This window comes from Ischnura elegans, chromosome 1, assembly GCF_921293095.1.
Source record: "Ischnura elegans chromosome 1, ioIscEleg1.1, whole genome shotgun sequence".
Classification (NCBI taxonomy): domain Eukaryota; kingdom Metazoa; phylum Arthropoda; class Insecta; order Odonata; family Coenagrionidae; genus Ischnura; species Ischnura elegans.
The window spans coordinates 67374925-67392697 of NC_060246.1; the positions used below are offsets into that span (position 1 = coordinate 67374925).

The 17773-nt window shown below is 41.7% G+C and overlaps 1 protein-coding gene across 1 annotated transcript in view; it reads right to left on the bottom strand.

Annotated features, from left to right (window-relative positions):
• Positions 1 to 17202, bottom strand: part of LOC124162687 (synaptic vesicle membrane protein VAT-1 homolog-like) — a 30780-nt gene extending 13578 nt beyond the window's left edge. Inside the window, exon 1 of the mRNA XM_046539288.1 lies at positions 16758 to 17202. Within this exon, the coding sequence (XP_046395244.1) occupies positions 16758 to 17047 (290 nt within the window). The 5' untranslated portion in view covers positions 17048 to 17202. The remainder of the gene's footprint in view (positions 1 to 16757) is intronic.
• Between the last annotated feature and the right edge of the window lie 571 nt (positions 17203 to 17773).

Sequence of the window (17773 nt, forward strand, 5' to 3'; positions counted from 1 at the left end):
AGGAGCAGTTTATTGCTACGGAAAATATTAAGTTCCACCAAGCTAGGCCAGACGAGATACGCATGAGCACCTAACTTTTACACAGTGCGAATTAATTTCTCCAATAAATAAAAAATAAATTTTAGAGAGGGTGAATTCACACGTTTAAAAAAAATCACCTAAGAAAATAACCGACCATCTACAGTCCGTAAGCGAAGCATGCATTGATAATTAAGTGGGAAGTTAAAGAACGTACCTCTCCCAACTTAAAAAGCGAAATTCCAAATTTTAGGTCACCGTTAAATTCAGTATTCCTCAGTAATTCAGAAATTGCCGCCTTTCAGATGCATCTGAGAAATTTCTCCAATTACCAATTGTGAGTCTGGAACATCAAATGACTTGTAATAATAATAATTATAAAAGCTCTTTTCTTAAAACCAGCATGGTGGTAGTTGAGACAGTAATTATTAACACATCAGAAACTTGTTACGCAATGAGATTATGACCAATTATCTAGACGAGGATAACTTGATAGTGCCCTCGTGCAGGGATAATGTGAATGCGATCCTAGCAAGCATCCTAGCATTCAATTCCCATCTTAAGTACATTCCGTCAATGCCAGTCCTAAATTTCATTTTGAGGCTAACTCCGGTAACGCCGACACGTAAAGGCGACAACTACGCTATCAGATCCCCACCCAGGTCAAACAGTACCCCTGAAGCTGATAACGGACGTTATAGCAGGGCAAAATATGCGCTAACGGAAAATTATCATTAAAAGGAAAAATCGAAAGACGTAATAAAATATTCCAAGGTGACCTATTCCGAACTCAAGTAAGCAGACCGAAAAGACTAATAACGGCGCACACGGAGTTGCACTGATGCGGAGCACTCACCCCACCGCTAATAAGAATGCCCAATCGGCAAATGCAAGACGAAGAAAATCCCCTTCAGAACGAAGCGTCCTACTTCCCCTCGTTAAAGAAAAAATTAGTCAGAATGAACAAAAAGCGAATGCGAGAAAGCGAAAATTAAAAAAAGTAAAATTAAAACCGCAATTGGAGAACCGTGAAAGGACATAAGATATACTACAATTATTTACAATAATTCCTCGAATAATTAAACACTTCACTCGGCTGGAAGTGGTAGCTACTAATACAGGCTTCTTTAGGAATCGCAACGCATCGAAAAATTAGGTAGGAGTATAACTGAAGAAATAACTGGAGATATAAATTCTCGAAAAATCTTGACATTATATGAAGAGGAAATAACCGCTCAGAACAGTGACGGGTACAAATGATATAGACCGGGTCACAATGAAATAATAGAAATACTGCCAGCCTAACTTCACGGTACTGCAACACTTTGGAAGCTCAAAAACTATTGCGACCGAAGTCGTGTGAAGTAATCAGATAAAATTTCTCGACTTCCCGACACTAAGAGCAATGAACAATAACCGGCTATACCACAGCTCTGTAATTGCAAACCAGGCAAAAAAGAAATCGCTGAACACACGGAATTCCATGTGAAAAGCACTTAAAACGCACCACCAGCATTACTAAGGGGTGACGTGTTTACGGTCACGCCGAAAAGACCAAGAACCAACTCTCGTAGAATTCCAACGATTTTGGGATAATTGGGGAAGACGCGTCAAAGTGTAGGACAGGGTTTCTCACGAAAAGCAACGGCACATTCCAGGCATTCAGCAAAAGCCAAAACCAAGGACGTGAGGGAGAGTGGGTGCCCGGATTCCTGAGTGCCTTACGAAATAACAGCCGACAGGACAACAAAAGAGCACGCAAATAATGAAGTGCAGCCTTTGACTACAAACACGTCATCAAACGGCTGATTTATGATGGCAAAATGACGACACTGCAAATATTAAGCTGCTGCGCTGTTCATAGTTTTTCCTCGCCTCCCCCCCAAACAAGCTACAAAATGTGAATGCGAACATACACACAATCCGTGTGGGTAACTAGATAATGATGGGTCCTTCGTATAACTGGCAGTCTGGAAGGGAAAACGCAATCTAACACATCACATCAGGATCACGAAAACTAATGTGACAAAGAGGCGGAGGTAAGATACGAGCCATGGAGAATCTAAGCCAACAACAGCAATTAGGCCATCATTCCTAACCCTTAAGGCTAGAACTTATCATTATCAACACTAGATGTCACTGAAAACCGTGATAGAGGGAAAGAGCCTTCAGGCGAATTAATTAAGAAGTGCAAAGTTATTCATAATACGTTCCATGCAAACCGATCCCAAACAGTCTAAAAGCATTCAATCACAATAAAATGACCAGCTAGAATACTTTTCCAAAGAACATAAAAAATTCAACCCCCCTTTCTCACTCAAAATAAACGAGAGCAGGCCAAAGAAATAAATCCAATACATTCAACAACAGTCAACAGATAAGTCAAAAATCAATGGTTCGTGTTCAGGTCAGAGTGCTACGTAATCCGCAATGGTTAGCCATTACAATCACCACACAGCAAAGTTAAAGGAAAAGAGAGAAAGAAAAAATACTATGCATCAAACAGGGCGGCTAATCGCAAAACTGACAAAGGGGGGACCCAGTAAAAAAAGCATTCGCCCTCTTCTCAGTCAGCCTTCGGAAGCGTAACTTAGGTCTGATGATATCCGAATTGCCAGACAACAGAAGCCCGAGAAGTTGGATGAGACAATACGATGAGGGGAGTAGGGCGGAAGGAAGATAGGTGCAATGGCCACGGGTACGTGCGACAACGGTAAGGGGAAAAAACGGTCCGACAGGCTGAGGGGACGGGAGATTGGAGGGGAATTGCAGATAGGGTGGAGGGTGGATTTTTTCATGGGAGAAAGTGACGCGCTATTGGTGAGACTGTGCAGGTGTGGTAGAGGGTAAGCGGGGGAGAGAATGCAGAAAAGAAACAGAGGCAAGGAAGTCACAACCAAGCACAAGGAACCACCGATGTGACCCCGGAACCATTATTCCCGAAACTTGAGTTTTCATCTAATCAGACGCGCTTATGTATGCTCTGTGCGAGTGTACAAACTCCTTTCGTTGGAACAGAAAAATATTAAGTTAGAGCACTCCAGGAGTAGGAATGACTCCCGCCAGATAGGTATTTATATGTTTTATCACTAGCAGCTTTATCTATTACAATGAAAAATTCATTATTAATTGAGTAGACTAACATTCACCAGAGTATTCAATTTAGAAATTCACGTCTGTACTTTGAAGCAAAATTTCATAATTATTAGGAAAGAATCATTGCAAGGGTGTACTCAATGTGACCTAAATATTATAAGCTGATGGCGTAAGCTAAACGAGTAATCTTCATTTATATCAACCGATAACACCATTTTAGATGGCACGAGAGAAACCAATACAAGGAGAGAATACAAGTGTAGCGGATGTAAGCGCTCTCAAATGAATGGTGCGAAATGAGTAGCACACCGACCTAATATCTCAGCTGTGACATTTCATCGACCAATAGCATTAATTGCACTTAACCGCGTCACTACACTAGACATATCTTTACAATTTAGATAATTTTTACAACAATCACAATAAAAACCTACAGCAAGATTAAAATGAAAAGAGAGAAAGAGAAATTATCTATTAAGAGGAAGTACTATCAAGTGTGCACGTCGCCGAGATCTAAAAATTCTTTCCACACAAAATTCGACCCCAAAGGCAGCAGCCCTTTAGCGTACTTCGAGACTGACTGACCTTGAGTTTCGGCGGAATTATAGCCTTAGGACTCCAGTGACTATTATATGGTGTATGGTCGTGCGAAGAAAATTAAGTTAGAATAGAAAACTGTCACAGGAAACAGGCATATAGACTACAACTAGCAATCGAGCAACAAGGCAAGGTATTAAATTTTGCCCCGCATGAAGCTACGCCTGAATTGGGGCCCGCCACAATTTCTCCGAATCCCCATAGATGGTATAGCACAAAGCGAGGCGTTTGGCGAGGGAAAATTGGCGGGGCGGAAGGCAGAGAGAGAACCCCTGGGTGTTGTGTGCGTGTGGCAGCGAGGGCAGAGCCAGACGGCCCGGCGTCGTCATCGCCGTCTGGACGCCGCATCCCAGATGGACGCACCGCGACGGGAAGGGGGGCACGCAGGGGTACACCCTACAGGGTTGTACGGGAGAGGGATGGAGAAAGGGGCGGGGGAGATGGGGTGTCAGGAGCGAAGGGGGCAGAGAGAGTGGCGAAGTGCAGGGGGAGAGGGAATGCAAGAAGAGTGTGGGGGTTGGCAAGGGTTTAACGACCCAGCAAATCGATAAGGGGAAGCGGGCGGGGTACGCGGAAGAGAGGGGTGGAGGGAGGACGGATATACGGAGAGGGCGTGGCATGGTGCCGCATGGGGAAGTGGGAGAGGACGCTACGCCAAGGGGAGAAAGTTCAGGGTCGCCCGTGGCCTCCGGCTCGGCGACGGGTCGCTCGCCTTTAAGGGTGTAATAAGGGAGACTCAAAGAGGTTCAGCGACCGAGGTCCGCCGATGCCGAGATTGCGGGCGAGGCGGCACCAACCGAATTGACGGGCAATTAGCGAATTGGGAGAGGGACCTTTCCCCGTGAACAACGTTTACCTATTAGTCCTTGCAGCGGCCATTCCCTCGCAGACAAAAGTAAACAGAGACCACAGAGACACTACCTGCGCAACTCTGAATTTCAACACGTCAGAAATGACGAAATGACTTTTCCCTTGTCACCTTCCTATAAACGGGCTGCACTGATGTGTTTGCCTTTGAGAGGAATTCGCAAGGTATCCCTGCTCATTCAGTCAATTTCACAAGTTCACTTAAGACGTTCCAACTATTAGCACGTACCCTTCCCCCGGAAACGAAGGAGGCTTTTACGACAATAACAGTCAGCACCTATGGGGGGAATTTGGTGATAATCCCACCCAAAGTTTCAAAGTAATAAAAAATATTAAAATCTTGTCTAGTTTTAACATATAATATCTGCATATGCTTAAAGTCAAAGATCATTCAGTGATATCATGGCAGTAAGTAATTTTTAGTCATCGAGTCATTTTTCAAAAATTTTCCCGGACCTACCGTCGCCTGTGGGGGTGGGCGCCCACCCAGGCCCTTCCATCCCCCCTAGGCAAATTCCTTGTTACGCTACTGGTCAGCAATATTATAAAATACTGAATATGTGACAAGATAACTTAACAGGAAAACGAAATTAGGAGAGCAATTTTTGATATATTGCAGGGAAAAATTAAAAATGACTTACATGGCCCACATATGGTAACTACATTGCTGCATAACATACCTTCCCCTTATCAAGAAAATTTATCTGTAACGCAAGAAATAAGAAGTGGAAATAAGTTACCACGAAAAATCATTAAACTCGCGAAAGCCACCTGAAGACAATGTACTAAGCACAATAGAAGTAAATTACGAATGTCTGATGGGAACGGAAATTAGTTTTTTTAATCAATACAAGGGTAACTTGAAGAAAAAAAGTTAATTACGACGTAGGCCTAAATATCAAAGTGACAAATTACTCCCCACGAGTAAATAATATAATGAGATACATCATGGAGAATAACGGTCCAGGAGGCCCATCATTCAAGAGGTGAGTCACAGGGAAAGCTAATCGATACTGACGAAAAAAGAACTCCAAAATCCTCCGCAGTTGTGAGTAATAAGTGACTCAACGGATGCTCGAAATATGAAAGCATTCATTCCAGGAAGCCTGGTGACAAATCCTCTCCCAAACACCGCAACCACACTCATTCAATCCTTAGACATTCTTAGACTTTCATGACGAATACCAGATATTTCACGAGCGTTTATATGAAACCGAAACCACCAGAATAACAGATTACCAGCATATGGAATATGAGAAAAAATCGGGGCCAATACGGCATTGAAATCTCCCGGCTTCGAGCAGCTGGCTGACACTGTCTCAATAGTTTTGCTACCAATACGCACTACTTTTGGCTCTATTAATATATGATGAGCAAACAAAACTAGCAGAAAACTTAACCAATACTGTCTTTTCACTGTTATTCACACATACCTTCCAGGCCACCCATTAGGTCAAGGGTCTTCAACCCGCGGCCCGCCGGCAATTTCTTGCGGCCCCTAGAGGCTAAAGAAAATACTATCGCGCAACACAACATAAAATATACATCGACACACACGAAAAAATAAATAATGTAAAAAAATCTCAATGATTGATTAAACTTTTTAGCCAATAAAGATTATTGAACTTTGAAAAAAATGCTCTTTTTATTGGTGTGATGGTAAACCGAGCATCGTGGCCCCCAGGACGATGTGAAATAGATTTTTGGCCCTAGCATTAAAAGAGGGCGAAGAGCCCTGCACTAGATCCTCGATTGAAGAATAACATTTTTAATCGATATATCATTACCTATTATTCAACTGCGGACATACTCCCGCTGATCGTTTATATATAAATGCTAATGCGGAAACATTTATCAAAGTAGGGCATGACTCGTGTCGATAGTACGGGTGGAGATATGATGAAAACACTCGCGTAGGATAGACCGCATTAAACAAAAAGAAAAAACCAACACCAAATATACAGCGGATTAACAGTTTAATTAGCGCCCGTCTTGCATACGGAGAAAAAATAGTTGTGTATAAGTTCAGCAAATACCATGTGATATGTTACAAAGAGATTCACGAGAGTAAAAATAAAACAACCACAGGATAAAAAAATTCGATCAGATAACCAAAAATGTACACACTATTCCGCCACAGCTCACAATACTTTTGCATGGAGCGCCAAGAAAATAGCAGCGAATAGAGGTAGGGAGACATTTGATGGACAGGCACCTTCGCCAATGGGTCCGGCAGTAACATGAGAAAATTTTTTTGAAAGAACAAAAGAGAATTGAAAAAAACAAAGTTAAATTATGAAAATGATAAAAAAAGTAACACAAATGAGGAACAAAATGAATAACTGAATCAATTCGAATTTATATATTCAGCAAAAGATCCATCGCATATTTCGGCATACGAATACAAACGCCGAATGGCGTGAGATTGAATCCGTAAAAGGCAGACCCATATCCTTGGAGCTTCTGCCCTACCACTAGAGGCCGGTCAATGTTCGCGATGAAAGAGAATTATCAACCCCAGGACAGGAAGATGTTGATACGGAAAAATCCGTTTATCAATGCTTTCGATTCCAAGCACGTCTGCCACCACATATCGCGAGAAAATATTCTAAATCCGCATCAAACAAAACTGACAGAAGTAGCACGAAGAAATCTATAGAAAATACTTAAAACAGAACTGGAAGCAAAGACTTCTTAAGAGACAAGTACACTTACATATCTACGAGAAAAATATCTGTGACAAAAACAATAACTAGAAATATTCGGAGTATTAATACAAGAAAGGTCAGCCTATCAACGATAAATAAGATATCCCATAAGCGTTGTCCACTATTTTCTACAATAAACAATATATAGCAGAATTATTCATTTTTATTAATTTAAGATTATGATTAACTGACACCTAACCACGATTATCAACTGAACGGCGAATTAGGCAAATTTAAATAAATTAGTCAATTAACTTAAATGTTTTTAATCAACAACTTATTAACAACGCCGGAAAATTACATGAAAAAACAAAATTCTGTGCACAGAACTCAAGAGAACAACTACACCAGCGCCAACAGATTTAAACAACCATCGGCGAATACCTATGCTCAATCGAACGTCATATGACAAAGAAATCTACTATCCTAAATTGAGAAATAAATAAGAATCACGAGAGCGAAAGTAGCCACAAAACGGTATAGCGGGCAAATGACTAATAAAATATTTTAAAAGTTACTGACCAATTTCCACAATTTTAAAGATACACATTACTGGAAAATTTCCAATAAATTAAATAAAAAATAAAGTAATAAATCCACATTAACAAATCAGAAAAAAGTAGGTAGTTACAAAAACTAACAAGACGATTTTTTAAATAATAAATCAGTCTATATATTCGCCCCGAGTGCAACATGAAGGACAAGACCAAGGTGAAGCACTTGCGACTGCGTACAACGTGACAAGCACAAAATTATCTGCATAAGGTGGCTTCACGATAACCTAGTCATGAAGCACGCTGTATTCACTGCGACAACAGCAGATTGACAATGAGGGCGATGCGGGTGCGCTCGTGTTAAAAGTTTCACATCCTGCTGCCGCACATAACCACGGGAGTGTCTTCATCGGTAGCTTCAGTGTACACTAACTTAGATAATACAAAACGTGGCGCAACATGCGCCGAAAAGACGGGTATTATACTGTTTAGTGAACTCTTAAAGGAACGCAAGTTTCCGGTATACACTCCTTCGCGCTACACCTACTGGCTGTTGTTTTGCTGGGCTTACAATATTTAAAAATTACAATATTCTCTTACGATTTGTTGAGGCCGTCGTGCTTGGAACGAAGTTTGCGCAATGATCGCTAACTTAATGATAATTTCAGCGTATCAAAAACAAGTCTCGCTATATGCCACATACATTATTGCTAGATTGGCTTAATTAAAGAGTCAACAGGAGACGAGTTGCCGTGATATACTCATGTCAGGAAACTAAGCCAGCCACAGGAAAAAACGATGTCACTTGGCATTGTGGAACCGCTTGTGGAGTACAGAATGGCTACGATAGAGAGGAGAAGAATAAGGGAATATCGCAAGTTAATGAGCACTTAAATGTACCCTTTATACACATTTCCTATACCTGAAAAATGTACGACATTCAGGAAGTCTGTAGTGACGATTATATACAATGCCTCAGGCAGAATCGTTCAAACAAAATGTACCGACGGAGCAGTGGGGTCCATGCCCTGGCTTAAAAGATTTATTCGCTGAAACACAGCCATCAAAAGGGGAATCGCATAACAATTCAGCTACCCTGAAAAAGAAACTCCCAAATCATAACGATAAGCACTAAATAGTTGTACTTCAGTTACGTCAACACAAATGAATAAACTCAACGAAAACCCACGAACATGTTGACTTTTGTGCATCGTCTGTGAACTTCTACAAACGTCTGAAAAAAGAACATTGAAGACAACCTGAGTAATGTTAAGGCACACATCGCTCAGTACTTAATTCTACATAATTTAATTAAAATTGAAGATATGAAGCACGGAAAACAAATCGAAAACAAATACACAATAGGCAACGTAATGGTTTCCGAAAGTACAGCACGGAAGTAGTTACAGCGGTCATTAATACATCCTATGCACTCTTCAGTAAGTCTTCCAAGTTGAATTTCAATGCTCCGCCTTGCAAGAAACTCCAAAAAGAAAGTAAAAAAAGCATGGCGTACCGTTCAGGAAACACCTGAATATCTTGACCAAAAATTTCTCACGCCCAATAAACTAATCCTGTAGACTGAAAAGGGCGTGGAGCCTCGACCAACTTCGGCCCAGTGAAAACCACCCCCGCCAGAGAAACTAAACCTAGGCAATGGGAACCTTACTCAAAACTAAAATGGGAACCGAAACGACCTCCGAGACATCCATCCCCGTTCGAAAAAAATAAAAACAGGGCAAGACCAAGCGCAGGTCGCTAAATCCATATTCCCTAAGAATCCCATCTTTACGTCGCGCTCCTTGAAAAGCGCAAGCACGTCGGGTCCATAAATTTGTCAGAGGAAAAAAATGACTTCACGCGGAGTGGCGAGAAAAAGAGGATCATCGTCAGAGGCGGGCATTTCTCCCTTCAAGATCATAATCTGATAAGGCCAACCCAGGGTGAATTCTCTAGCAAAGGTGCGCCCTCTTCATCCCTTACCCGGCAGCAGGGTGCCCCGCTAAGCTGCTAGAGAGCAAAAACGAGACGTAGAAGAGAAAAATGCCCCGAGGCCTCACATTAAGAGAAAAAAAGACGCGGCCAGTGAGTACAAGAGTGTGTCAGTGTGTTATCCACAAAAGGCTCCTCAAAAAGCGCCCCCTCCCATCCACGCACCATTCAATCCTGAACACACGCACGCACACAAGAAAACGTCCTCTGCTCAGTCAGTCACTTCCTACCCGTCCCTCTTCCCCAGCAGCGTAGGCTCTCTTTCTCTCAACACCGCATATTTCTTCCCCTCCCGTCTCAGGCGGGCCTCAAGTGCCGGCCTCCTCTTCCCCCAACCGAACACCCAAAGCTTCAAGGCCACCTCCCCCTCTCATAGGACTAAACATAAGGGGAGGAAGCAGGAAGGGTGGCTGGTCGGTGGGGCTGCTTGGGCAGTCTGCTTGCTTCGGCTGTGTGGAAGGACGGAAAGAAATGGGTGTTGTTGGAGAGGGGAGGGGGCGCAGACAGTCCTCCCATGCATGCATGTATCCAGTTCCCCAGCGCTGAAGAGGCGACATGCGAGGCAAAGCCGAAGCCTCCCTCGCCAGGGCGACCTACAGACTTCCGTCACCCACGAAAGAAACCCTCTTCATCCCCTAGATCATGAGGGGAGATGTTGAGGCGATCATTATTGCCGCTACCAGCAGGGAGAAGAAAATAACTGCGTGAAACTAGTCCGAAAAGGAAATCGGGAAGAACCTTGAAAGAGAGGAACGCTGGTGACCAACGCTGCGATTACGTAACAAGATTATATTTGGCGGAAATAGTAGTAAGGTATACACTACATGTATCTTCAAATAAAGGCCCGTTGGCGATCGAATGAGATTTTGAAAAATATGTCCGGCATCTCTCCCTGGAAAATGGCATGTAGTAACATTTTTTTCGATTGTTCACAGAAATATATTGTAAAAACACATTCGAAATGGATCAATACCACTACTAAATAATTTTCTAATCGTGACACTACCTATTATTAACATCACAAGTAGTATTAAGCCATTAACGAGTGCCCCACGAGGGACTTTAGCCCGAGATATACAGTAGAATTAGAGCAACAGCGCCGAAAAATTTCGACTATGGACCAATAAGTACCAATTAGAAATTGCTGTTGACAGCCATGTCCATTCCCTTATCATAAATACGCTCGAAGGTAGGTTTTAACACAGATGAAAACGTGTATAAACATTGAATGCAGTAAGTTATCCACTAATTATAGAACGCGTTTCTATCGATCAATGGCATGAATTTTGGTGTAGAATTAACAAGAACGTGCATTTGGTGTCATTACGACAACTGCGCGAATCGCTGGGAGAGGGAGAAATTGCGCAACCCTGACACCTTCCGTTCAAAATTCCACCTTCCGCTTCGCCGTGCGCAGTCTAGCGAGACACGACAGGATGAGCCGAGGGCAGATCCTAAAAGCGGGAGACGTTCACATTATTAAACCTAAAACCAAAATGAATTGAAAAGCCGACGCTCTATGGCCAAGTCACAGGCATAATGAATAACATAATTCAACACAAGCTGAAGAAATGAAACGGGCGTGGGCTACATAGAGCCTGCCAATATGTTAAAAAAAATATAAATTACACAAATATATTTTAAAACCGTACTTGAGAGAAAATTCCTACTAATCTTTGCTCCACGAAGAAGAGTGACACTATCTAATCATTCTGAAACAGCCTAGCTTTACAAAGAACAACAACATCATAAATAAATATCAAACATTGCCTGCAGTCCTTAGAATCAATTACGACCATTCGTATTTTTATGGATTCAGTCTCAGTCTTTAGTTCTTCAACGATTCAAATTTGCGGGAAATCCTTTAGTAGCTCTCGGGAACAATAGCATTAGAATTTATGTTAAGCACTTTTTAAGATTGTAAGAGAGTGCCCGGGCTACAAACCCTATGGTGGCTTGCGCGGTGCGTCGTAGATGTTGAATGCGCTCCAAGTATGCTGTATTGTGTAAAGAATGCCCCGAAACCTACCAAATGAATGTTTAGGTATCAATCTGTCATTGAGGCACAGATATAGACCATTAAGAAGTAAACTCTGTATATCAGCCACTTGTTACGTCTTCCATATGGTAACATTGGAAGTAGGTTGATTACGATGCTAAGGGACAATTTCTTGAAACAAAATACTACTAGAGTTTAAATTAATAAGGAAAAATTGAGAGAAAGTGCTTTAATATTGAAAATCTAGACCCCCTAGGGAGAAACTAACCAAGCCATCCAACCAAGAAGCGAAGTAGATAAATTACGTGTAACGGCCGAAGTCCTCACCCTTAAAATAGGAGGTCCATCTTTCAAGAGTAAGGACGGACGGACCATCGGGAGCCCAAATGATAACATTACTTGGTATCCTTATAACTGCGATACAGGTGGAAAACAGAAAATAGTAGTAAAAAGAGACCCGCGAAAAAAATACGCTTTCCGCGAATCACGCCAAAATAATCTGTATTCAGAATACCATATGCCGAGCAAGCATAGCGATACCGCCCGCATTTTACAATGGCCGCTTCAAGAGCACCACAAGCATTATGTATATCACCTTTTGCCAAACATTCCGACTGCGCCCGCTTATCCGCGCACCGGCCGGCAAAGACCTCACACCCTCTGCAGCCCACGAAATCCCTACGAACGAACAATCCGAAACGGGGTTTCGCTCCAAACCCCGGACTTTTTGTCAATGGCCAACCATGCGAAAGGAGGGCGGGACGGTCGGTGGAGTGGGGTGGGGGGAAGAGCCCTCCAGAAGAGGCCTGCCGGCACACGCAGCGGGTTGAGCGTTTACCAAGCCACCACACCGGGAGCCCGTAGCTTCTGTATTTGCAAAGCTGGGACGATGCGTGCGCGGAGGAATGGAACTGCTGTAACAAGCGACAGAATGAAACATACTAAAAAGCAACAAAAAGAGTAGCTCAATAAGATACAACTCCTATGGGCACGCGCGATATAGGGCTACTCCACTTAACGGGGCCATTCTTATGGCAGGGCGCAAGTTTCGTATGGTCTGACCCGAAATTATGGTCTATATCGATTCCACACTCGAGGGCCCATATAGTTTTACCAGGCCCGGTCTTAACGCCCTTTGTGTAGGCGAGTATGAAAATTGTAATTAGTATTTTAAGTTCGGTTCACTTTCTTTAAACACAGGTCATTTACCGAGAAGATAGTTTGCTCCAACGCGGAGAAAAATTAATTCTATGGCCCTTAACAGAAATAGGCTCTTATTAAAGGATAAATTTGGATTTTCTTTAAACACTGGTCTGGCGGCAGACGCTGGACGGCTTCGAAAAAAGTAAAAAGCTAAAATCACGGACGAAAAGCAGAGTAAATTTGTACACGATCGGTACCGTACAGTAGTTATAATATTCGTGAATTGTTCATGTAATTGATAGAGAACGTGAGATCCCTCTTAGTTCTAACGCCCTCTCTCTCCTTCCAATGGTGTAACTATCGTCTCATGGGTGCATTCTTTTGTTCCCAAAAGCCTTGGAAATCCTGCCAACGCACAAAATCTAAAGATGAAATCGAAACCTTAAGTTTCATTTTATTAATTTTATCATAACAGGCTTAAGTTTAGGTAGCTTTATAAAATTATAACATCAATATGAAATTATCATTCTTTCCTTCGCGGACGGCATTTGCCCTTCACGCATCGACTTCTGAAGATTGCCTTACTGTCAAGAAAATATTTGCATTACGTCTCTTTGATATCCCTTGAGAACCATAATGGAACGTGAACTGTAAAATATAAAACATTTTAGAGCGGATATTTCAAGTTATCTACAGCTAATAGAAACAAATAAGCAAGAAATCTGTTCGCAAATGTAGCACAGAAAGCAAATAAAAACCCGGACCTCCGTTCACTTCAACAGAGCATCCACTTAAAGTATTTCCAACTTTTAAACTATAAGCGAACGCTAAGTCCATCCACTGTATCTAATTACTAGGTAAATAACTTTTGACAACCGGAAATACTTTATGAAAGTATCATCGTCGCATGCGAACGGATTACAAGTATCCCTTTATTCTCCTTGCCAGATGAAATCGAAGTCTTTCTTTTAATGTATAGACAATGCCCGTTGAATCCGCATGTGCTCCCGCGCAATATTAATACATTCCTTAAAAAGATCTCTATATAATCGATGACAGTACGTAAATTACTATTATAACTCCTTTCGTGTGCAATGTTGTTTCTAATGGCTAGTGTTATGACGGCCTCATAGGCAGGTCCTAATATTACGGCCTTGGGTACCGCCCGATGGTCGATTGCGAATTATTGCCCTGCCATACGATTAGTGGAATAACCCTGCTGAAATTGGGAAATCTGCCTCAGAACATACAAACGCGAATTCTAAGTTGAGAAACATTAAATAAACTATCATCGCAGGACAACGTTGAGCCCTCGACGAAAATAAGTATAACTCTAACTACGATTAAAATTTGGCCCTAAAATACGAACTCGTGCAAGATATTTTGAACGGAAACTTTTCTACATACTATTTTAAGAGATTTTTCTCCGTAACTCAAATAGACTACACTTTCGGCTGCATAGATACAGGTGGCTTACGAAAGAACTCTTTCAAGAACCGCGAGGCAGCAAGCACTGTGCTAGTGACAGATGAGAAACCAAGATAACCGATTATATGCTTGCTGGAAAAATTTCCTTCGAAACTTCTTTATATCATTGGAAATTTAGGCTAAGGTGGGAGACGAAATTTGTATTGAAAATAATATCCCTGATTAACATGATTTCAGCTAATGATCCACAAAATACCCCGACAAAAGATTATTCTGAGCCGAAGAAAGCGATTATTTGCTACCAAGCCTTCAGTTAATAGAGGAGAGCTGGGTAGTGGTTAAATAAAAAAAAAAATACTACTAACTAGACAAACGTATCGACAGAAAAAATAAATCTCTGAACAGGAACATCGAAGCACGACAAAGGGCGCGTAAATAAACGTTTAAAGGGTACATTCTGTATTCCTCGTCAAAAAAGTAAAAATTCGAAAAAACGAGGAGCCACACAAGATATGAACGAACAAATTCTCGTTTGGTAAACTGAGGATTAAATATTGCTGTCACTTTGCAACCCACGTCCACGATCAGTACCGAAGATTTTAATTTGTAGAGGCATGGTTACGTCAACTGCCCTTAATAGGGATGAGTAATAACTTAATTAAAACAGACTTTAGTTTCCATTCCCTGAAAAGTGATTAAGACGACAGCTCATCATCAGTTGAGACAACTTCGTGAGCGGAAATCGTATGCGCCGAGATGCAGTGGTGAATCTGGAGGTCGCGCCCTTGAGGTCGTGAATCATGTACGAATGGCATGAGGGAAGAATCCGGAGGCTTTTTATCTTTCGCATCCGGCACATGCTACTTTCCATCCCATCCAATTGTGATTCTCGAATTCATGACCCTCGACATCCCATTTCGCTCTTCCCTCAACGCCTCGTGACTGAGATGGGGACGGGATGAATCAACGGGCACGTCTCATCCGAAACTTTCTGGCTACGCGGTCTTATGTAACGAAGAGATGAGGACAGGGCTGACCAATCTAACCACGTCATAGGATAACCGACCAATTTAAACATTCAAACCCCCCCCCCCCCCCCCCAATAAAAGGAGACTCGCCCCTGATGATTAACTCCATTGGAAAAAAATGACCAGAGACGAGAAAAATTGACCCGAGCAAGCGTATGGCCAGGGCAATCTTGCCATCCCCAACCCCATATGAATCTTGAACTCCCCGGCAAGTTTTCACATCGACACAAATTCAAAGAAAAATATAATTCTTACACAACCAAGCGCAATAAATGTTAATGAAAGATACCTTATCTATATTGAATTGGTAACTCAACAAGAAAACTTATCAATAGCGTAGAATTGAAAATTTCATTATATATACTCTAAACCCGCAACCATATGTTTCGCATTTTTGCCATCCCTAAATGAATAAGGCTAGAGATTCGAGAGGCTCAAGAAGTAAACGGCAAAATCAACATGAATTATACTAAGCCAAAGTTATTGTAAGAAAATAGGAAGCCCAATGCTCAGGATAGCTGGACTGGTAAGACTATGTAGCAGGATAGACCGAAGTTGAGGCCCATTAGGATTAGGCCCATTAAATTTTAGGGAAAGAGACGGCCAAAGAAATATGAAATAGACGAGGGAGATTTTATCGTCAACTTGTTGCCTCTTGGAGTAGAGCCAATCTTGGATTTGGCGCGAGTAATTGGCAGAAGATTATAGAAGTTAACTTCTCAAAAATGTTTTAAAAATAAAATAAAATTGCAGGTTTACGTACAATTTATCACAAAAACACTGAAATTTTAGCTTTGACAAAGAAGGAAAACCGTGACCACAACGAACAAGTGACGATGGGAAGAAATTTACTTCAAGCAAATACACCATCTCCGGCTTAGAACGAGTGTATGCCTATAAAAGGGTTTATTTAATTGCGATAAGTAATGATCCATTACATGCGGGGATGCGAAGTGTGGGAAGAAGTGCTTGCTGTCTCTGCTATTGATCGCCCTAGCCTTAGGCTGTAGAGTATCCGCCACGCCTTATCCCCACTCCCCCCCACTCAGGGTCTCCCAAACCAAGCGCACTTGACCCCACGAGTCACAAAGTTTTTAAATAATACAACCTTGAAACGAAACAATTTCGGTTTTGATGCAATCGATGAGGTGAAACCGATTAAATCAAGTCCAAGAGATAGCTATCGAATGCCAAAGATAAATGCATGCATTAAAAAGAATTGAACCGGTGGTATAAAAAAACTCATCGACGTTACCCTGAAGTCCGAATATAAAAAGCAACGCCATAACTAAAACGGTAGTTCAAGAGTTCCAAGAAAATAAATAACCTAAGAAATAACAAAAAAGTTAATTATTCTGAAGTTGCGGCAGAATTCCGCCCTACTCACCATGCCTTAACCCTGATGAGAACCTCGCCCTCGGCAACGGATGGCTCTGGCTTCTTCATCACCTTAATGGATTTTAGTCCACCGAATGCTGTCAAAACTACCGCTCTCATTTCCTTGGCGGGGGGCTGTTCTACTGCCGCTTTCTTCTCCCCATTCTCTTCAGTCTGCTTTTCAGCAGTGTCTTTATCGTTGCATTCCCCATTTTCTTCAGGGGCTTTGGCTTCCTTTTCCTCGGGCTTGGCTTCGGTGGTTGGTGCCGGCTTTTCTTCTTTTGGCTGAGAATCTGGCATGGTTATTCTTATGAGGGACTTTTGAGACTCTAATCTACGCAATAAAAATTAATGGGAACCTAAGGTAGATCTATGAAACTGCCGAGATCTCTGGGTCTACTGCTACTCCTAGGACGCTAACCAGCAGAATGTGCCGGTTGGAAACCCGTGGTCCCATGTAACAGGTGCCCGGAACCTCTTTCCGAATGAAGAGGAGTATCCGCGTCATCAAGTAGTTACCAAAATAAAAAGACCCAGTTAAAAAATTACTGAAATAAATTTACATTTAACTGTCAATATACAATTTAAAATATTTAATGTATAATATTGTGCAATTTTCTGTTACAGTGAATTAATATCAACGTGACGCATTAAAATCATTTATGACTAATCGCGCATTGATACACTTTTACTTTCGTTGGGAACGCCGCTGTCAAGGGGGTGTGAGCTGTCAAATTCAATTTTTGTGTTGTCTGTGTCTAGTATGAATAAAATTGTCTCTTACACTGTATGCATATATTATGCTGCTTAATGATTTGTGATTTATCTATTATTAATACATTTTTTTCTCCTGTTCAGCGAAAAATACTCCGAAACTTAGCTAGATCACCATCACAATTCTTTCATATTAATATTTTCAGTTGACGTGTATCAATCGTTTATATATATATTGGTTCCAATGATATAATACATAGTCATTTTCAAAGCCCATATTCAAATCAGCGCGATTGGTGTATTGATTATTTA